The sequence below is a fragment of the Anthonomus grandis genome, chromosome 6 (genome assembly GCF_022605725.1).
Source record: "Anthonomus grandis grandis chromosome 6, icAntGran1.3, whole genome shotgun sequence".
Taxonomy (NCBI): Eukaryota; Metazoa; Arthropoda; class Insecta; order Coleoptera; family Curculionidae; genus Anthonomus; species Anthonomus grandis.
In genome coordinates, this window is record NC_065551.1 from 9,396,678 (window position 1) to 9,420,902 (window position 24,225).

General features: G+C 32.0%; 1 protein-coding gene across 8 annotated transcripts in view; it reads left to right on the top strand.

Annotated features, from left to right (window-relative positions):
- Positions 1-24,225, top strand: part of LOC126737047 (beta-1,4-mannosyltransferase egh-like) — a 188,857-nt gene that overhangs the window by 152,725 nt on the left and 11,907 nt on the right. For 4 of the 8 annotated variants that reach the window (XM_050441738.1, XM_050441736.1, XM_050441735.1 and 1 more), the window contains 2 exons: positions 10,825-11,085; positions 11,145-11,294. In XM_050441738.1, the coding sequence (XP_050297695.1) occupies positions 10,833-11,085; positions 11,145-11,294 (403 nt within the window). In that variant the 5' untranslated portion in view covers positions 10,825-10,832. Of the gene's footprint in view, positions 1-762; positions 899-5,104; positions 5,226-10,824; positions 11,086-11,144; positions 11,295-24,225 lie in introns of those variants that run through there. The other 4 variants (XM_050441733.1, XM_050441740.1, XM_050441741.1 and 1 more) reach the window with 2 other exon arrangements.

The following is a 24,225-nucleotide window of genomic DNA, read 5'->3' on the forward strand; positions in this document are numbered from 1 at the left end:
AAGGATAAGATAATATGCTTGCTTTTGTTTCCCCCCGTTTTATAGAAACTGTTTTTAGCATTTTTTTATACAATTTTCTATTTCTAATATACGACCAGTCAGGTATTTAAATTATCACCCTGTACATGGAGACAAGACAGCACCATTCTCTTTTTTTTGTACCTAAATTTTTATCTTTTAGATATTAAGTAAATGGGTTAATATAAGTTTTTTTTGTATGTAATACAATAGTTTTATACATTTTGTTTAGCGTTTGCTACATTATAGTTAAATCCACCAACAAAAAGTCAAGACACTAATCAAAAGTAAAGCGTTTAGTAATTAAGCAGGTAATAATATATTTTTTAAAACGAGGTGCTCTTTTAAAATATATAATAAAAAATGCAGGTCCATTTTTTTAATTTTTAAAGTTCTGTTAAATAAAAATTATAATAATCTTTGTTAAACCATTGTTTTATTATTTACTAACTTTATAGCAATACAACAGAAGTGATGATCAAATTTTGTATAGATTTGCCTTATACATACATGTTATCTATTACCTGGATGATTAACGTAATTTATGACTAAAAGTAATAATTGCAAAATTACGAATATTCTTTAGACATCGAGAATTTTAGATGATCCATGAGTTTGATGCTCACACCTTACCCTTTTTATATGCAGATAAGAGACCTTTTATCTTAAACCTATACAACAGATAAATACTTCGTATGTTTTAGATTAATCCGGTAAGTTTATATTGGTACATTTTTACGACAGACAATTAATCGACTAAAAAGTTATTTAATATATAAAAATAGTTATAATCCAATAATAATGGACAATAGTACTCTTAGTGCAAATGATAAAATAGTTGTAGTGAAAAGCGAAAACTTATCTGAGAATGATTTAACAGGTACCATTTCATTTTAGATTCTTGTTTATTATGCAAACTATTATTGATTTACCATTTATGGACTAGATATTATTTTTTTCGAAAAATATATTTATTTTTCAATTTTGCATACATTTTTATATTCTCTATCGTTTTATACATTAGATGTAATTTTAATAATGTTAAAATGGAGCATAATTAAATTAGCGAAAGTTTATGTAAATTAAAACATTATTATTGTACAGCCAAAGAGAAGATAAGGGTAAAACAATGTCTTTGGAAGTATACTAAAAAGTATCCAGTATTAACTGTTAAGGTTTTCTACATATTGAAATTAACAAATTTAAAAGGACGACTTTAATAATTTAACACATTAAATTATTAAAGTCGATAAAAATAGCACAGATGGCTTTGATTTATCTAATAACAGGAAGCTTTGTAATGACACGCCTGCCAATTGACATTATACATCAACTTTTTCTTCATTGGTAAACATTTGAAATATTAGTAAAGACTAATTTTTTTTCAAAAAACTGCGACAAATTTATTTGATGAACAAATAATAATTGCGCTCGATAAAATGTGATATATTATGACAATTTAAAAATAGTCTTAAAAAACGGATCAAAATGCAGCCTTCTATTCAAGAAATCAAAGCCTTCTATACTATTTTTATTAATTATATGCGTTTATTTATGTGACTTATTTCTTTTCTTCTTACGAGTTTATGTATCAACCGATCTTAAAATCAATTATCAAATTATTGGGTAAAAAACCCGCATTTCAAAAGTGGTTGTTCCCAATAACATGCTATTTAAAAAAATTAAGTGACTAGTGAAGATATTTTAAATAGGCGTATAAAAGTCATAAAATACAATGAAAACTATATTTCTGTCATTACTTGATTAAAAATTAAAACCTTTAACGCATTTATAGCACCCTATTTTGAAACCTACAAAATTATTTTTTTCTATGAGTATAAAACAAAAAGTAGCAAATGCAGTATCATTGTTCTCAGAACATAATATTCTATCAAAATAAGTAATAATAAACTAAGTATTCCATTTAAAATAAGAAAGTTAGTGTCACTTCCGATTAGGCAGAAAGTAACGGAAAACAACTAAATACGTATCTTTTGACGTTTAACAATTATAATATATAATAACAACGCACTTTTAACAATTTATATATTATTTATACAGGGTGTCCCGAAATTACATCGCAATATTTTACCAGCCGCATCTTTGTCTAAAAATAAGACACAAACTTCATATACAGGAATCTTGAAAAGTGAATCGTTTTCATATTACAGGGAGTTTTATAATTCCTATTGAAGATGGTTTTTTGTTAATATTTTTAAAACGCCTGATCGATATTTTTCGAAATTTTTATCGTATGCTACTGTATTGTTACTAACTGATTTTATAACATTTTGTGCTAAAATGTATACAGGTTCATTTAAAATCAGTGATCAGCAAGGATAAAAATGTCATAACTTTTTTTCTGGTTATTTTTTAATTATTTGGATAGTAAAATTAAAAAGAACCAATATTTTTACATTAAAAAATACTTATGTTTTATTTCGTTAGAAGCCTCCGGTTTCAAGAAATTTTTTGTTTGGTATTTTCAGTTTTTTTTCTTAGCTAATACGTTAATTGTTTCAACTTTTCTCAATTGTTTACACATTATTTACAACTTTGAAATAAAATTTTAAACAAAGAAAACTGTTTTTGATCTTAAAATTAAGTATTTGTAATAGTCTTATGTGATGTTTACACCTGATGTTTTGTAATATACCTTTTAATTTTATTAAACATAATCAAAAATACATTATGAGTGTAGGTTGCAAAACATTTATGTCTGATTATTTCAAAAACGGGCGCTCCTATCGAAATAAGACAAGAGCACCTTTTTTATGTAAAAATATCGGTTCTTTTTAATTTTACTATCCAATTAATTACAAAGTAATTAGAAAAAAATTTATGACGTTTTTATCTTTGCTGACCACTAATTTTAATCGACCCTGTATACATTTTAGCATAAAATGTTATAAAATCAGTTAGTGACAATAGAGAAATAAACGATAAAAAATTCGAAAAATAACGACCCGGCGTTTCACAAATATTGATTAAAAACCATGTTCAATAGGAATTATAAAACACCCTGAAACATGAAAACGATTCACTTTTTAAGATTCCTGTATATAAAGTTTTTGTCTTATTTTTAGACAAAGTGCAGGTGGTAAAATATTGCCATTTAATTTCGGGACACCCTGTATATAAAAACCATATATTCAATTATTTGTTTAATATCTAGTCTAAAAATTAAAAAAATTAAATAAAAGATGGAGCATATAATTAAAAAAAATCATTTTAAACCAATGTAAGACATGGTCTGCTAGAATTTCTAAATTTTATGTAAGCGCAGTGGCGGCTGCTGCCAGAGGGTAAGAACAGTGAAAAAATAGTCCATACTTGCAGTAGTCATAGATTAAGGTAAAATGAAAATCCTGCAGTCTTCCTACACTTATTTATTAAACATTCAGTTTTTTTTAAATTACCGACATGCTTCGGACATAGTTCATCAGAGGATACTAAAAGACTTAGAACATTGAAAGGCTAGAATTAGTAAACAACAACTTTGTTTGAGTCCAACATGTGCACAGGGGCAAGAGGGGTGTTTGGTTTACAAACAAATTTGACGATTCTCTGTTGTCAAGTCGACGCAAATTTCCAACGAAGGAATTTTTTAGCTATATTTTAACAACCATTATAACGTTAATTTAACTTATTTGTGTTGTATTTTACAGGAAAATTGAAAAATAAAAAGTATAAATATTACAATTAACCTATTTTAAGAATAAATATAATATCCTTAAGCAAAAAAAAAACAAAATTATTAACATTCTTATCCCTAAAACTGCTTCTAAAAAATTTGAAGCGACAACACCGGAGCTTAAGCGCCTGAGCCATACGCGTAGTGTCATCTGTCAAACGGCTTTTTGTTTATATTCGGGATTCGTGTATTTTCTTTCATTTTTAGTTTAAAAAGGAAAAAGGCCACATTTTAGTGTTTTTTTTTTTAAATTGCTTGGATGGCAAAAACTTGTGTCGTTTGTGCCGCATCATGATAAAAAGGTGATTCAAGCCGATCTTTTCACAAGTAAGCACCGATACTTTCATAACATCACATAATGGGGTTACCATCATCATAAACGTAGAATAGGGGATCTTATAGATATAAACCTAATAAAAACTTGAATGTGTGCGTAAAATACCAAAATATTCATATTTTTAAATCTAAATATTTTTTTGAACATATTCATCTATTAATAGGCTATAAAAAATATAAAACTAGAATTTTGTCCCTGGTTTTATTACAGGATTTTATGTTTTTTTTTATTGTTTTGGCAGAAAGAAGGCATAATACCTATGTACCTATCTATATATAGTTGTGTTTGTTTTTTTATGTTTTTTTTAATATAGACATTAGGTAGATAGATAAAATTATTAATTTTTTATTGCCTTTAAAGAATTTTGAAATTTATTTAGATATTGAAATCTATGTATAAAGTTAATTTTGTCTTTCCCTAAAATTTGGTCGATAATTTTTTTTTGTATTACCATATTGCAACTTACAATAATATATATAGTAATTGGCACCACATATTAATTTATTACTGCAATTTTTTCTTGCATTTTGATTAAATATCAAATACTTATTATAGATTGCCTAATATATGCCCAAAGGGAACAATGGATTTCATTAATGGAAATCAACACAATTAAAAAGAACATATTTGTTTGTTCAGATCACATCCTTAGAAGTGATTTCTTATATAAGGAAGATAATATTATCAGTAGCCAGACTTTATTAAAAAAATCAGCTCTACCTCAAAGGTATTTTTTTTAAATATATTTTTCTAGTATAAAAAAATCGTCACAAAAAGGATTAGTGTTACTCAGATAAGCTTTATTTATACCTAATACGTATTAAATTAGGTATGTGTGTAAAAGTATTTTTTTACTAGGGTTTCTGATGCACTGGTTAAAAACACAGCAGCCGATAATTCAGTTAATTTACCAAATGATTTACCCTTCAAAGCTGCAGGGGTAGGTACAAACAGTGAAGCTAATATGGACAAATATGGATAATTTAAATAGATTAATATTCTTGATACACCAAATTTTGTATAATTACAGATCTGATCATTCATCATCAATAATAACTGCATCTGAGATTAATAGTTCTACAGTAACCGTGGGGTCTAGGTCAACAATTACTATTTCTCATCCAAGCCGTTTTTGTTTAACTGCTACACATTCCTGGACCTGATGCCAAGGAAAAGGTAAAAATACACTCAAAATAGACTACTAGTTTTATGCCATGCATTATCCTATTCTATATATCTTATTTAAAAGTGATATTGTATTTTATTGTGTAATATTTATTTATTAAATGCAATAAATGAAATGTATAATATTACAAAGATTCTTTAAAATAACATACATTTAATTGATCAATTGGATCATCATAATACATTTCTTAAATTTTTTCTTTTTAATTTTGTTAATACTATATTTTTATGTATATTATTCTAGGGTAAAATCAAAATGATATCCTGAGGACCTAAACACTGATGATTCCACCGTTTCAAAAGCTAAATCACTTGTCACCAAATTATTGAAAAAAAAAGAACAAAAAATTAAACTTCGAAGATTGCAACAAACAAATGTGCGCCAAAGAAATTGAATTAGATGGCTCAAGTCATTATTAAAATACTTTAGAAATCATAATATGATTTTCGAAAAAGCCTAACATACTACATATTTTATTTGACTTGTAAAAGTACTTGTTTGTACATTACTACTAATAAACTTCTAAACTTCTATAACTCTAATCTAATCTATTGTACATAGTCTTTATTCTTAGGTAAGCTTTGTTTTTTAGTATAAATTAATATGATATAATAATTGGTATTAGGTATTATATAGGTTACTGTTAAATGTCTGAAAACCATTGTACAGGCTAAATACCCATAATAAAAGTCTTATAATCTATAAAAAGCCTTCAACTCCTTCACAATTTGAACATCCTTGTAGTTTTAACTCTTTCCGCTGAAGCAATACTGTCCCTTTGAAAAAGTCAGCATTATAGAAGTATATATTATGTGATATAAAGTAAGTGATGTAAAACTGAGTTTTGTCTAATATAACAATAACAATAAAATTTTGCTAAATGTTCACAATTTGTGTCTTAAAACATGATTTATTAAGAAATCTTTCATATTATATTAATAAAATATTTAATTTCCATAAAAATGCTTTAACAAAAATGCTGCCTTTTATTAGGACCTTGCTCTAATGAAGTCCGTTAAAAAAACACATAAATAGCTCATAAATGGTAACATTCCTTATACTCAGACTCTATAATAATTAATAATTATTTATCATGTAAATATTTGTTGAAGACGTCACTGGTAGAAAGTGCTTGTATCAGTGGCATCAACAATGCGATCGAGCGGCATTGCGATGCCATTACCGTTTTTCTTCCTACTTTATTTTCATTTATGTAACGTATATTGACTTCGATATAAAGTATCTTATCAAATTACTTTTAAAAAAACGCTTGATATGTTATTAAAGGGGAGCAGTAGTATTGTTTGGTGCCTTCGAAAACAACTGAACATTTTTATGATATTATAAACTGATTTTTGCCATTTCTTTATAAGCATTTGGCATCATTGCATCAGAGATGCTGCAAGCAAACAAACCTGCCCATAGTTCTTCGGCATGCTACTTCTAGCCTTTCAATGTTCTAAGCTAAAAGAAAATAGTTCTGAACAAAAAACAAAAAGACAAACAGACACAGAAAAAAAAATTAATATAAGGTGCACGTACAAAGGTTTAAAATTGGTATCAGATATATGCCCCAGAGTTTGATTCAATGTCAAAAAACCCACTATTTATTGTTTTTTTTTAATTTTATTATTTTTAATTTTATTTGTTTACATTCTACAGTTGACAATTACCGAATAATATGTAAAAAAAACATACTAAACTCAAACGTAGGTAACATCTATGGAAGAAGTTCTAAAAGTACCATGGTACCTGATGATGTGTTACTAAAATTTTTTTGGTAAAAGCAAGAGGAAAACAGAGAGTTCATAGAGAACCTATTAGATGGCGCGGTTACCATAATATACGTTATACATTACATTACATTATATACATTAGTACGCTGTGAAGAAGGAAAGCAACGGATTAGTAACATATAAAAGAAACTGTAAAGGGCAAGAACGATGTATTAAGAGACTATGAAGAGTTTAAACACAGTGAGTTAAAAAAAGTGAGTACAAGGTTTGGATTAGAGAAGAAATAAAAAAATTATATTTTAAACTTAGCAAAATCCATCTTAAACTGTTATTTTTATACTTACCTGTAAATAATTAGCTGCATGCAGCCAAGTGAGATTCTTTTATTTCAGAACTTTATACCTATGTATATGGTCAAAAAAAAATAAAATTTTAACGTCTAAAAAACAAAATCAATGTTTTCGCCAAAACTACCAAGAGCACACTAAACTTCCCTTTCGAATAAAACAAAATAATTAAGAAACACGACGTCTTCAACTTAACAGCCACGGACTCTAAGTTTGACAGATTTATTATGAATTTAAGTTTTAATAGTTTAATGTTCACATCTGAAATTTGCCATAACACTCCCAACAATAACTCATTTCTCTTTCCATCCCAGAACACTTAATTTAAGCAACGTTACCTTTACAGATAACGAAAACTGAAGGTGAATTCAGGTTTAAACTACAATTTTCAGATCAGCCCCCAAAGAAGGGAGTTGAAACTGTTGGCGGTTGATAGCTTTTCTCCCTCGAGTGTTTCCCGTAATCCTAAGACTCTCTAAAATGTTTAGAGAATAAGAACTTAACCCTAACTAAAGCAGACAAGGGCAACCTTCTTGTGATCTTGGTTAGGGTTCAATATGTTGAAAAAGTTGAAACCTTTTTATCAACAGATAATTTTTCAGTTATTAACCTCTGCCCTACTAACACATTTTTAGTTAAATTTAAAAATACATTAAAACAAGTAAATACAACTTTAGAATATTTAAACACAAATAAATTTAAACTCGCACCTATCAATCCGTCTATCCCTTTGTTGTACGGCTTGCCCAAGATCCACAAGCATGCTATGTCTATTTGTCAAGTGATTACTTATTGTGGCTCACTATGTGACAAGCTGAGTTCTTGGCATAACCACACCTTACTTTATCTCACTAAGTTTAAAAGTTCATTTTCTATAAGAAATTCCACTTCACTAGTTCAAGAGTTGAAAGATATCATTTTACCCGTTTCATCTTTTCTAGTATCTTTTGATGTTCCTAACCTCTTCTCTAGCATTCCTCCTGAGGACTGTTTACCCTTTAGTTGCACTCGCAAAAATAGTCACCTCTTTCAACACATTTTCTTTATCAAAAGATACGTGGATGATATTTTTGCCATCTTTAAGGTTAGTCCCTTCTTCAAAATATTATCACGTTCTTAAACTTTACACTCACGGATTAATTTTACATTTGAAATTGACACCAACGAATCTTTAGCATTTTTAGATTTTAAATTAACACGTACAAAACAATAAGGCGATCAAAAATATATTCCATTGCCCTTTTGGGGAAAGATTTCATACCAAATCAAAAACATATTAAATTCACATAACATCAATACTAGCTATAAAACTAAACATACATTAAGATCTTTTTTTATCAACTGTAACAAAATCCCGCCAGAACAAAAATCAGAAGTCTATCAGATGGGGTACTCTAGTGAGAATTGCAATACATTTTACATTAGACAGGCCAGTAGAAGATGTTCTACACGTATCAATAAACATTATAGAGAGATAGAAAATGGCAAGAACCGAAATATTTACCCTACAAGCATCAAATCTTACTTTGCAAGACATGTTTATACTAATAACCACAGTTTTAACCCAGCTACTGACTTAAAAGTTTAACACATCTGCCGGAAATACAATATCTCTTGGAAAACAAAAACTTGGATCTGTTGGAAATATTCGAAATAAATAAAGCTACACAAAACAATCACCATTACTGTGTTAATGATCAAATGCAACATTCTTGTACTCACTTTTTCAACTCTTCATAGTCTCTTAATACACCGTTATGTTAACCGCGCCATCTAATATGTTCTCTATGAACCCTCTGCTTTTCTGTTGGTTTCACCCATATTGGGTTTTATTTACCTCATAATACATCGTCAGTTGTTGATGCGTTGGCCACAATTTCTTAATCTAGTAATTATAAAAGTGATTTGAGCTTGAACCTTTCCAGTTATGTATCTTTTTTATGACGTTAGTCCCTTCGTCAAATGGAAATGGTAAAAATACCATTTGATTAAATATTTGACTTTTTGCTCGCTTTTCATCCAGCCAATGTTAATTGTGTCCTCGAACTCCTCGATGTTTTCTTTAGTGGGGTAAATGCTATTGGCAGGATTTGGTGGAGATGTGTCCTTCAGCTTTTGATAAGACTGCTTTCTTTGAGCGTTCAAAAAGTGAATTATCTTGTTTCCTTTTATTTCATTTTTGAGACCACTCGTTGTTCCCACTTCCTGTTAATTTTTCTTGTAGCACTTAGTTTCCTTTGTGTTTATCAATGTTCTCAAAAGTTACTACTACGTGGGCTACTACTAACGTTGCTATCCTTTGGTGGTTCAACCAAAGAGTAACAACACAATAATTGGAAAAGATTGTTAAACATTGTTAGACCTTAACCATTTGCTTTGGAAGAAGTGCATTTATTGATGAATTGACAATTTTACGAGAAAATGCACAATTTTATAGAATATATCTTATTTAATGTACTGTACATCTTTATATTTGTTTTGATTTATTGTGTGCTACATTGGACAAAGCGGAATGAGAATTGAAACTATAATAAAAGATCATACCAAACTAATAGAAAATAACGTAAATAAGTTTATTAATAATACTTCTTCACCTTTTGCCAACCATATCATCGAGGTTAGACATAGGTTCGTACCGAAAGCAGACATGTTTGTTAGAAAGGCTTAAGGTTGGACCTTTTAGAAATCCTCGAAATTAATAAAGCTATAAAATCACCAGATTTTGTTTTTGTGAATGAACAGACTAAGTTTGATAGAAATCTATTTTTTAACTCCCTAACTACATACAACCTTCCGACTTCCAATAAATAAATAAGATCCTTTTTAAAAAATACTTATTATTCATAGCTTCCCCTCCACCTTTCTTAATTTTACCCCTTTCTTAAATAACCAATTCTCCCCGCGCTACTATAGTACTCTGGCGACAAAATAATAAGGTCAATAATAATTTGAGATTATTCGACTTTATAGTTATAGTTGTATCTTTCATGTTCAAACCTTAGTTTGAACTGCGTTTACTAGAATTCGCGCAATTTAGTGTTAGTTGTTTTTATAATCATAATTATTATTTTTCAGGCAAACATCACAGCTATGTAGTGTTTTTTTTTTAACTTTTTAATACTTTGACTTTTATTTGTTATTTTGTTAATTTTTGTTGTCCCTTTTAATTTTAACTTCCTGTTTGTTATTTTAATGTGTTTGTGTGAAAAGAAAAAAATAATTTTAGAGTCTGATGATGATGAGTGAACTCATAGAAATGCATAACTCCTGACAAAAGATAGGCATTTTCATTTGTAGAGAAAAGTCTTCTTGCCCTTCCCAACCCGTTATATTATAGTCACTCCACTTCAAGAATGAACTTCTACTTACAAACAATAATTATAAATTCACAAAGCTCTTAAGCAGTGTAAAATACCCGATTGTTTATCCTAAGATTTATTTTCCTAGTAAAACTATCATATAAGGGCCTTAAGAAATAAAAATTCACATAGATCTATTATTTTCAGAAGAGAAAATGATCTCATCTACTAACATAAATATGACCAGTCAAATAAAACATATCTTGCATTGCCTTCTTCTCCTTTTCATTCTGAGTGTAATGGAATATTCTACACTTACCGGAGGTTTAATGGTTTCTGCAAATCCATGGCAAAAATATGGATTTTTTTTTACGTTACTATTATACATGTTCAGAATAGTAGTATTTTTAGCTTTACCACAAGCGCTATTTAATTTTGTTGGATTGTTGGTTTATAACGCATTTTCAGGTAAAACTAACTAAGGTTTTTTAAAAAGCTAGACCTTTCGCTATATTTTTTGATTTTAGATAAAGTGACGCTCAAGAGTTCTCCACTTTTATCACCTTTAATTTGTATCAGAGTAGTCACCAGAGGAGATTATCCTGAGTTAGTAAAAAGGAACGTGGAGCGAAATCTTAAAACGTGTTTAGCTACAGGTTTAGAAAACTTTTACATTGGTAAGCATATTATTATAGTGACTACCGTTATAGAAAAATAATTACATCGATTTTATTTCTACTTTACTTTGATTTTACTATCATGCTAGTAAAATAAGCTTTAAGTTATTTATTCTCCAGTAATTTTCAAGTTCCTTTTATTCTTATGGAATAAGTGAAATACAGTGTCTCCAAGATAAGGATGTCTATCACGGCGATCTTGGGAAACAAAAATAATACGAAGATGGTTGTTGTGACCAGCACAACTTTAGTTATAAGGACAATAATAGAAAAATGCTTAAAAACAATTATAGTGACGCCATCTAACTTTGGACTTAAATAATATAACTGTGACGTATTAATAACGCGCGTCGCCGTCCGTCGTCCACCCCAAATCAATCAATAAGTATGCAGTATGAAGTCATCGCTCGACCAAGTAAAAAGTAGGTCGCGGTCGCCCTTCGCACGGTCGGTCTCCGTCTTGAACTATGCTCCCGGTTTTGGCGCGCAATAACCGATCGGCATCTTTTATGTGCTAATTATAGCTCGCGGCGGTACTTCCCCGGTATTTTTCAACTAAGCTTTTAGATGTTTTTATTTATGTTTTTAGTAGTGATTTGTACAACGTATAGTTTTGTAGACTATATTTTGGACCATTTTATAAATTAATCGGGTTTAATAAAGTTGTGTTAAACCAAAAGGTGCTTGATTTATTTCCCAAAGTAAGGCGAACCCTTGGGCAAACCAGTGATTGGAAATACAATAAAATCCCTCAAGAAATTAGGAGGGTCTCTGCTCCGTGCAGTAGAGCGCTAAAATTATTGTGGAACATAACCGCCACACTAAGTTGGTCCTTCGAGCCGGATACGTCTTTCGCCCCCAGATGTTTACAAGCCTGCTTTGGAAAATATAGTTCCTCTCCAGTGCCAGTTTGTACCTCTTTAGTGCCATTAGCGCCGCTCCAATGCCAGTTTGTGCTTCTTTAGTGCCATTAGCGCCTCTCCATTGCCAGTTTGTGCCTCTCTAGTTCCAGTAGTGCCTTTCCAGTGCCCTGCTTTCTCCAGTTTGTTTCTACCATTCTCGCGTAGCAGTGAACTATAAAGTGAATTTGTGCTATGTGCTGTCTTTGTGCAAAAAAGATCTGCCACAACATTAAGCTGATAATTTGGTGAGCTTATTCCAATTTAACTATGTAACTCTTATGTGCATGTTTATCTATAATTCGTATGTTTAGATTTAGTTTATTTAACTTTTCATCTATATCTCTTATCTCTAGAATTTTTCTTGGCAACTATAGGTTTTAGTTTCTTATAGTTAGATGTATACTTGTATCTACTTTATAATAGGAAATTTGGTCTCCAATGTACGGTATTATCCTACATATTACAGAAAAAGACTAAATACTTTTATAAATCTCTTTATGCAGATTTTCTTCTCTCTAAATTAAGCATTTTAATTTATATTCTAAAATGTCAGACACTGAAGAAAGAACCCAGCAAGTCGAGCAGCAAGTTGACTCTCGGTCTCTGTTTATTACTTTGCAAAAGAAAATTAAGTCATGTAAATCTAGAGTAACTAGAATTTATAATTGGGTTCACACTAATATTAATGTAGAAAATGATTTATATCAGTTTGAAATTAAGTATGAACAACTCACCTCTGTCTTTAAAGACTATGAATTACTTAGACAGGAAATTGAAGTTATAGATGAAAGTTTAATCAACACGGATGTAGATGAGACTGAGACAAAATATTGTTCTGCTTTGTCAAGTCTAAAAAGAAAAATAAATGAGTTAAAGGAGCCTCAATCTCACATAAGTATCTCATCTACACCTGTGCCCCAGTTGCTCTCGTCTTCCCCTCACCATACTGTAGCGACACCTGTAAAATTGCCAGAGCTGTCCATCAGCCCCTTTACAGGTAATTTTTCTGACTGGAATTCTTTTTTCCAACTATTTGATACTCTGATTTTAAAAAATAATGATCTTAATCAGCTGCAGAAGTTTATTTATTTAAAATCTTTTCTAAAGGGCGAGCCTCTTAATATAATTGACAATATAGAAGTTATAGTAAATAACTTAAATATAGCTCTTGACCCTTTAAGAGATAGGTATGAAAATAAACCTAGAATAATTAGCCTATTGATTAAACGTCTTGTAAATTCTCCCTCTTTAGCTAAATGCAATGTGCAAACTCTAAGAGATTTTATCACAAAATCTAAACAAAGTATACAAGCTCTTCATAATATGGAAGTACCAGTTGAGCACTGGGATCTCATACTAATCGAATTATTCTTAGAAAAACTAGATTTTGCCTCTCATAAAGCATTCGAATATGAAATTGGCCCTAAAACTTTTCCCACTCTTAAAAGATTCTTTGACTTTTTAGAGAAAAGGTGTGATGTTCTGGAGAAACTAAACATATCAGAATCCAAGGCTTATAATAAGCCAGTTGCTAAGACTTCACATTTTGTCTCTCAAAGTTCAGCTCGTTCTAAGGATAGCACCACAATAAAATGTGAGTACTGCGGTCAAACTTCACATAAAATTTATAAATGCAATGAGTTTCAAAATTTGTCACAGCCTCAAAGGTTTGCATTTGTACAGAGAAACCAGGTTTGTAGAAATTGTCTAGGTAGCCAACATTTTGCTGACCAATGTCGCTCTAAATTAAATTGTAGATATTGCCACAAAAGACACCACTCTCTTTTGCATATTTTGCCAAATAGTGCTCAAAACCTCCCTGGTCATAGCTTTACGCATGATGTCGAACCTAGTACCCTCTCTAGAGCCATACCCAGTATGCAACCTACTGCACCACCTAGTGTACAGCAAGGACCTCAAACCCATATTGTTGTTCGCAATGATTCGTGTTCCCAGGTGACAGAATTACCTACCCCAACTGAGTCTCTGTCAAGAAATATGGATTTTGCTCAAGAAACTCAGAGTACAAGTAATACAACCACACATTTGTCTGCCCTTCAAATGAAAAATGAAATACTGCTAGCTACAGCACTAATAACTATTTATTCTAAAGACAATCAACCTGTTCATGCTAGAGCTTTACTGGATAATGGCAGCCAAAGCTCGTTCATTACCAAGGAGCTCTTAGTTAAACTCAATTTAACTCCCTATCAGCAGAATTTAGAAATATCTACTCTATCTGAAATTTGCTCTATGTCAAATCAAATGGTAGATATTAACTTTTCCCCTCTAAAAGCCAAAATTAAAAGGTTTTCAGCTTCTTGTGCTGTTTTAGAAAATATAACTTGTAAACTACCTCAGACTTTTGTAGATAGAAGTAAAATTGTTATTCCTTCACATATAACTCTTGCTGACCCTTCCTATTCAGTTCCAGGAAAGATAGATATCCTTTTAGGTGCAGATATCTATTGTGATATACTGCTCGATGGTATTATTAAATTAGGAAATGGACTTCCTACTTTACAAAACACCCATTTAGGTTATATAATCTCCGGTCGTTTACCCTTAAATAAAAAAGAAAATGTATTAAATGGCATCCCTGTTGTTACAACACATTCTTTGACAAGTAATTTTCCATATCAAGTGTCTTTATTTGTTCAGTCAAACTGTGTTGAAAATGATTTAAACATGTTAATTGAACGATTTTGGAAAATAGAAGAACTTCCTAAAAATGACCAACTCTCTCCGCCTGATGAGTTAGCAGAGGCAATTTTTCTAAATACTACAAAGATTTTACCTTCTGGTAGATTTCAAGTAGATTTACCACTTATAACACCCACTGAGCACAAAAGGTTGGGTGACTCTTTTTACACTGCTCATAAAAGATTTTTGAATTTAGAGTCGAAGCTTATAAAAAACAGTTCCCTTTATGAGCAGTACAAAGATTTTATACATGAATATATCTCTCTTGGACATGCAAAATATGTCCCTTTAAAGCTTTGTAATGATAAATTTGACCTTAAATATTTTTTACCCCATCATTGTGTGTTAAGAGAAGATAGCCTCACCACAAAACTAAGGGTTGTGTTTGATGGGTCAATGAAGACTTCAACTGGTGTCTCTCTAAACAATATCATGTTGAAGGGTTTTACCACACAGCCTGAGCTTTTTGACATTTTATTACGGTTCAGACTATTCAAATGGGTTTTTACAGTAGATATTCAAAAAATGTTTAGGCAAATTAGAATAAACCCCGATCAAACGTTTCTTTTAAATATTTTATGGCGTGATTCACATGATGAAGAACTAAAATGCCTTGAATTGCAGACAGTTACTTATGGAACAAACTGTGCCCCTTATTTGAGTTCTTGTTGCCTAAAACAATTAGCAGAATTACATAAAAATAACCTACCCCTTGCATCTGAAGCTTTACTTCAGTCATGTTACGCTGATGACATTTTATATGGAGTTAATGACAAAAATGCATTATTGCTTGCCCAAAAGCAGCTTACTAATCTCCTTAATAAGGTAGGAATGTCATTACATAAGTGGTGTTCCAATTCCCCTGAATTTATAAAGGAAATATCAGCAGATTCCTCTGATAAAAATTATGTGATATTGCCCGAAAATAATACCAAAGTTTTAGGCCTTCTTTGGAATTCTCAACTCGATATATTTGCCATATCAATTCCTAATTTTTCTATTAAAGAAACTTTTAACAAAAGAGAAGTCCTCTCTTTAATATCTCAGATTTTTGACCCCCTTGGGTTAATAAATCCAGTAACAGTAACAGCCAAATTATTAATGCAAAAAATTTGGCTTGAAAAAATTGATTGGGATGATAATCTGAGCTACGACACATTAAAGGAATGGTTAAGTTTTCTAAATAACCTTCAAAATCTTAAAGATCTTCAGATTCCCAGGTCCTATTTTAATGGGAATGAGATATTGTTTATAGAGCTACATGCCTTTTCAGACGCCAGTCTAAAGGCCTATGCTGCTTGTGCCTATCTTCGAGTCATTTATAAATCTGGTGTGGTTTCCTGCACACTGGTAACCTCAAAAAGCCGTGTTGCTTCCTTAAAAAAGATAACTTTGCCCCGTTTAGAGCTCATGGGAGCTATTCTTAGTAGCAAACTTACTCAACGAGTTTTAGCTATCTTAAAAGAAAGTATTGCCTTTCGCTCTGTAAATTTCTGGTGTGATTCGGAGATAGTTTTAGCCTGGTTGCGCTCACATCCATCACGCTGGTCAGAATTTGTCTCAAACAGAGTTTCTGAAATACAAAATATTTCCAAAGATTTTAAATGGAGGTATATAAAGTCAAAGGAAAATCCCGCCGATATTCTATCGCGTGGAATATTACCTTCAGATCTAATAACTTCGGAATTATGGTGGCAAGGCCCCCGATTCCTAAAAGACCCAAATTTTAATGTAAATAAGTCTCCAGAAAGACCTCAAGTCATAGATCCTCCTGAACAAAGGAAGATAGTCAATTTGAATCTTCAGGAAGGCTCTGATTTTTATAATAATTTAGTTCAAAGATGTTCTGTGTTTTCTAAACTACAGCGCTCTTTAGCTTTTAACTGTATCAGATTTGCAAAAAATTGTAAATTAAAAAATGAAAAAATTGTAGGACCTTTAAGTGTAAAAGAGCTTCAAAACTCTGAGAAAAGAATAATCTATATTATTCAGCAAATAACTTTTAAGCATGAACTTTCTGAAATTATGTCGAATAAACCCATTTCAAATAAATATATTTTAAGTCTTAACCCCTTTATTGATCAAGAAGGTTTAATTCGTGTAGGAGGGCGCTTAACAAATGCTACCATTCCCTATGATCAGAAATTTCCATTGCTTTTACCCTCAAAAAATCCTATTGTACAGAGATTAATAAGAAAGGAGCATATTAGATTATGCCATGCTGGACCCCAAACTATATTATCCAACATGCGACTTAAGTATTGGCCTTTAAATGGTTTAAGAGAAGTTAAACGTATTACACACAAATGTATGACTTGTTTTAGGTTTAATGCTCAGTTAGCATCTCAAATTATGGGAAATCTTCCAAAGGAGCGCATCCAAGCCTCTTTTCCATTTTCATGCGTTGGAGTAGATTATGGGGGTCCCTATTTTATAAAGGCTTCGTCCTTGCGTAAGGCCCCTCTTATAAAATGCTATATAGCGCTATTTGTATGTATGGTAACAAGAGCTGTACATGTAGAACTCGTATCAAGCTTATCAACTGATGCTTTTATTTTAACTCTTAAAAGATTCATAAGTAGGCGTGGTAATCCACATACAATTTTTAGTGATAATGCCACCAATTTTTTAGGCTCAAAAAATCAATTAAAGGAGCTTCATGAGTTTTTAAAGAAAAAAGAAACTTCTCAAGCTATAATTTCATTTCTTTCATCCACTGAAATAAAATGGAAATTCATTCCTCCTCGCTCTCCGCATCATGGTGGTTTATGGGAGGCAGCGATTAAGAGTGTTAAGTTTCATCTTCTTCGTTTAATAGGAAATTTAAAGTTTACCTTTGAAGAATTTCTTACTGTGCTCTCTCAAATTGAGGCAGTACTGAACTCTCGACCCATAAGTGCTATGTCACATGACCCCAATGACCTCTCGATTTTAACTCCAGGCCATTTCTTAATTGGTAGACCCATTACTTCCTCTCCTGAGAAAGATGTTAGTAATATCCCTCCAAATAGACTTAACCTTTGGCAAAGGGTTATACAAATCAGACAGTTGTTCTGGAAAAGATGGACTACTGATTATTTAAACCGCTTGCAAAATCGACCTAAGTGGAGAGTCTCTTGTGACAATATTAAAGTAAACGACTTGGTTTTGCTGAAAGGTGAAAACACTCCTCCTCTCAATTGGGCCGTAGCCAGAGTGGTCGAAGTTTTTTTGGCCAAGATAAAAGGGTTAGAGTTGTTAAACTTAGAACTAAGGAGGCAGAGTTTACTAGGCCTATATCTAAGATTTGTCCTTTACCCATCGACTCGAATAACGTTTTAACCTAAATTAGACACTGTTAATTTGAACCTCTCCATGTGTTAGGCTAAGTTACTTCTACGTTATACTTGTACCTTAGTTTAAGTTAGTATTTATTTCTTTCTGTTCTTATTTAAGTAACTTAGTTACTTTAACGCGGGGGAGTATGTTGTGACCAGCACAACTTTAGTTATAAGGACAATAATAGAAAAATGCTTAAAAACAATTATAGTGACGCCATCTAACTTTGGACTTAAATAATATAACTGTGACGTATTAATAACGCGCGTCGCCGTCCGTCGTCCACCCCAAATCAATCAATAAGTATGCAGTATGAAGTCATCGCTCGACCAAGTAAAAAGTAGGTCGCGGTCGCCCTTCGCACGGTCGGTCTCCGTCTTGAACTATGCTCCCGGTTTTGGCGCGCAATAACCGATCGGCATCTTTTATGTGCTATTTATAGCTCGCGGCGGTACTTCCCCGGTATTTTTCAACTAAGCTTTTAGATGTTTTTATTTATGTTTTTAGTAGTGATTTGTACAACGTATAGTTTTGTAGACTATATTTTGGACCATTTTATGAATTAATCGGGTTTAATAAAGTTGTGTTAAACCAAAAGGTGCTTGATTTATTTCCCAAAGTAAGGCGAACCCTTGGGCAAACCAGTGATTGGAAATACAATAAAATCCCTCAAGAAATTAGGAGGGTCTCTGCTCCGTGCAGTAGAGCGCTAAAATTATTGTGGAACATAACCGCCACAATGGTTAAATTAAGTAAAGTTGCGTATTTTCAAGCCTAACAATATGCCGTTTAGAAAGTTTTAAAATTCCGAGCAGTTCCGCAGATATGCCTAAAAAACCGAAACTTACCGATTTCGTTTTAATTTTTTTCTGACGTTATTTAAAGGTTATGGTAAAAATGTAGGTAGTGGGATTAGGAACAACAAATCAAACCTCAAGTTTTTAATTGGTCGACGTTTCGACGATACATATTTTCCTCTTTTACGAAGTTTTACGAAAACCTCTACATATTTTATATTAGCCTTGATAAAGACGAAAGATATATATCGTCGAAACGTCTGCCAATTAAAAACTTGAGGTTTGTTTTGTTGTCCCTAATCCAGCTACCTACATTTTTACCACAATATCTAATTGAGGGACACTATACTCTGTCAACATGTTATTTAAAGAGATATGGAAAAACAAAGGACATTTTTTAATGGCCACTTTTTACGTATCATCTACTTTATTTTTCATATAAGGAGTAAAAAAGTATACCCTGTATTGAATAGGATATTTTATTACGAATACAATGATGTATGACACGCTATGATTCTGTAATATTTAAATTGAAAAAAATGGGTTTTTATTAAATATTGAATGTTTAAGGTAGTAGGCGGTAAAATGATGGCGTCAAGAAAATGTCAAAATAATCTTATTCAAATACTAAAATTGTTTAATTTAAATGTGATATCCTATGTTACAGTATCGCCGTCAATGCTGGTCGTATGTATTTAAATAGCTATACAGATCGTGTTATCGTGAGCTACGTATTACCCAAAATAATGGCAACACCGCTTGGTTGCGGCTTGCAGGCGGCGGTTTTCGTTTTTATTTTTTGAACCAGGAGTCAGCAGACCTCACTTTGCTGTGTTACTGCACCTTGCATTAATAATTTTTCAGCGTTATTTTCGTGTTTTTTTCACTATGGGTATTTATACCCCTTCCAAAAGAGTTCAACTAATTAAATGGTTTTGATGAAGGCAGTTGGGTAGTACAATGTAGAGATTTGTTTTCAGTGACATTTGACAATAGACCGATTCCTTGTGCAAAAACGGTTTTAAATGTGGTTACAAATTTTGAGACATCCTTTTGTCTTCAAGATTGTAAAAAATGCCACACAAAACGTCAAGAACCACCTGTTGAAGTGGTCCAGGATATAGAACGGCGGGAAGAAATGGTTTGCAGTACCCTAGAACTTGATTCGACACGGTCTACTAGAAGTGTTGGAGAGGAACTGGGAATGAGCAATAAAACTGTTGCTCGTATCTGGAAAAAATATGGGTACAAATGTTTCAAGTATTCAAAAACTCAGGAAATATTTCCTGAAGACCAGTGGCGAAGAATGGAATTTTGTAAAACCATGATGGAAAAGGCAAATGAAAACGAATATTTTTGGGGTTACCTTAAGCAGACCATTTACAAGCATGAATTTAGTAGGCCAACAAATTTAGAGGAGTTGTGAAATAAAATTGTCGAAGGTGCCAATTCCATTTTACCTGAAACTCTTTTGGAGGTGCGAAATAGCTTTTACGATAGGTTAAGTTTTTGTTTAGCGAAAGAAGGCGGTTTATTTGAGCCTTTTATTTAAAAAATGATATGTTGTTAAATTTGTTTATTAGAGTTTTATTTCTAATTTTATATTATATTTTTATCAGAGTTGATATTTTATTTTTTATTAGAATAATGCTTTAATTTTCATTATGCAAAATACAGCATATTAAACATTTTAAGATTACAATTCTATGCGGGTTTTACACATTATCATGTCTGTAAAACCCGCATTAGAATAAATATTTTGAAAATGCCTGGATTTTCGCATAATATATTGAGACATTTTGTCGCCAAACGACGCAGCTCCCACGAAAGTCAGATGTTTACTAATCCCGTCCTCAGGCCGGCCGGGGCGGTGCTCTGTCGCAGGCACTCGTGTGCCGCCATTATAGTGCAAAAATTCAGGGCAATTAGCTTTGAATCTGAAGCAAAATGGTGCGATTAAGAAACTAGTATTGTCAAGAAATAATAGGCCCCTCATAAAAAAAGTAGTATTAAAAGTAACTAAACATCCGGAAATATCTGTTACCAAAATTAACGATACTACTGGAAAACCGCAATCTACTGCCCATTTAATTTTGAGAAAACAAAAACTCAGATTTTGTCAAGGCATTAAACTATATGATGAGGAAACGCGAAGATCGTTTCAAATGCTATACCAGAAAGTGTCAGGAAGATAAAACATTTCCCTATAGGATTATCTGGTCGCAGGAGAGTATGGTTACAAATAATGGACTTTTTAACTAGAGAAATATCCATTATAGATCAAGGGACAATCCCTCTGTTCTGTTCTTGTAGTCATCTCAATTTCACTTTATTGATTAGTTTAATACTTAGTTTGATTTAGTTTAGTTCTATAAGTTATATTCTTAAGTGCATTCAAAGTATCGCTTCTTGCTGCTAATATTTTTTTTGTTTTACATAATGAATGTCGAGATTTGCCTTGTTTCCTCGCCTCTCCCTATAATATTTCCTTACTTGCTATTCTTTACTTTTACTACAAACCTGGTACATACCCAAATAATACGTCACACGCAAGTACCGAAAAGACTAACGCGGGGAATCGAGGTGAAAACACTCGGTACTAGATCGTCTTACTGTTAATAACCATTTTACGACCAGTATTCGCGCGGCCTTCCGCAAAAACCTCTTGTGTTATCCTGATCCTGACTGACCCCTAGGTAAGTCTTTTTACTGTTAATTTAATTCAATCACTTTTATATTTTTCGTGCTAAGTCAGCAGGCTGTGGTGTAAAACCGTCCAAAGGTACATGAACCATCGCAACCTATAAATTTTACAGTCTATAGGGCCTCAATTGATTAGAACCCTTTTCTAATCAATGGCACCCTTCTAAACATGGTCCTTCGAGCCGGATAGTGCCCCTTTCTAAATTGCTTGTATTAATTTCAAAAAAAAAAAAACTTTGGACGATTTTCTGTACTTCAGTTTGCTCACCATATATACTTTGAGTGCTACTTCATGAATACGATTTAGTTTTACTATTAATTTGCATAATTTGAAATACGATTTTGCCTAAAACTTTTGAAAGTTATACGATAAAATTATTATAACCTTTATTTTTACATTTTTACATAATTGCTACTACTGTTATTAGAATACTGTTTCCACTAATCGGGAAATCTATATTTGCTTTTATTTGGTTGCATAACCAGTCCAGCTCTACTCTACTATACTTATACTGTACTATACTGTATACAAATATAATATATATATAAAATACTTCTTTCGGCCGCTCCGAGATCAGCTAAATTTAGTTGGGTTTTGTTGCATTCCGTTGCTAAGATAACGTTTGCATTGTATACGCCAAGGCCGGTTTTTTTTCTTTTGGTGATGAATTTTATTATTTGTGTTTCTTTACCGGGGATTTTCGGAAAGTGATACTTTTAAGTGATCTGTTTTTTTTTGCTCTTCGTTAAGGTGGAGCCTCTTTTTTATTTTCCATTTATTTCATTCTACGCGTAGAGCACAGGGATTCATAAAAGGGGTAACATTTTTACTCTGAGATTTTTGGATTTGGAGTGATTTTGGGGTTTACAAAAAAAAAAAACCTTACCATGACTTCTTCAGCAAATGATAAGATTTTAAAATCAAAAGCCTTAAGGCAAAGTGCAATATCCCAACTCTTTTTGGCGAAAGAGGCTGCGGCATTAGCTCTTGTTGATTCATCGGAATTACTTTCATTTAAAATATGTTACAGAAGCTTGACAAAAATTAAGAAGGATTTCGAGAAACACCATAATTCCATACTCACTTTACTTGTGGCTTCTCCAGACGAGATTAAGGTTGAGGAAAAAACAGGTTTAGATTTTGTTAAACGTTGCCATGAAATTGATACAATTTTTTATCAACTTTTTGAATTGCCGCTGGAGGAAAATGGTGTCCTGGATACTTCTATCCGCCCTGTTGGTCCTACTTTACAATACTCTCACGAGATTGATCATTTGCCTCGGCTCGATATACCTACTTTTAATGGAGATATAACTACATTTCCCACATTTCATCAAAGCTTTGCTATTATGGTCCATTCCAAACGCAATTTGAGTAATATCGCGAAGTTTAATTTTTTATTAGGTGCCCTAAAGGGACAACCTCGTGATCTCATTGCTGATATTTTAATCACTAATGAAAATTATCCTATTGCATACAACACCATAATAGAAAGATACAGTAATAGACGCCTTCAGGCCTTTACTTATTGGAAATTAATTGAAGAATGCCCGCGCATGTCTTCTGATAGTGCATTTTCTTTAAGAAATTTATTAGATACTTTTAACAAAAATTTATGTGCTCTTAAAAATTTAAAATTTGAAATTGATCAATGGGATTTTGTTCTTGTTTATATGCTGCTTAATAGATTAGATCCTTTAACAAGAAAAGCCTTTGAACAGTTTCACGCGTCTAATGACGTACCGAAATATGAGGCAGTCAAGCATTTTTTGCAAAAGCAATGCATTGCACTTGAGTCAATTTTATACGAATCTAACTCTCAAGAAAATTCTAAACCCTCGATTTCTAGACAAAATTTCTCAAATAATAATGTTCGTAATTCACAAAACTCCTTTAATGTAAATAAACCAAAATACCGTTCTGCTTTATTCACAAACAGCCAGAAATCAAATTTTAATTCTATATGTTTTCTTTGCAAAGGCTCTCACATAATTTATAGATGCCCGTCATTCCTTTCTAAAACGACAAGGGATCGATTTGATTTCATAAAAACCCAAAAAGCTTGTGTAAATTGTCTTGCAAGTGCTCACACTGTAAGTCGGTGCACATCTGAAAAACGGTGTCGCAATTGCAATCAAGAGCATCATACCTTACTGTGTTTTAAATCAAACAATGAAAAGTTTAACATTAATAAGAATTTAAATTCAAATTTGCCGGTCGAGGCAACTAGGAATCTTGAAAGTCCAATGCCAACTACTTCTAAAGCTTCTACTGTGGGCATGCTAATAAATGATCAGGAAGTTTTGCTTGCTACTGTGTTAGTAAAAATTAAAGATGCCTTTGATCAATGGCACACCTTTAGAGCCATTCTTGACGGTGGAGCTCAGTCCAGTTTTATTTCTAAAAATTGTGCTAATAAATTACATTTATCCAAATTTAATATATCTATGTCCCTGCATGGTCTTAATTCTATGTATGCTACTGCCAAAAAGGGCGTGCATTGTATA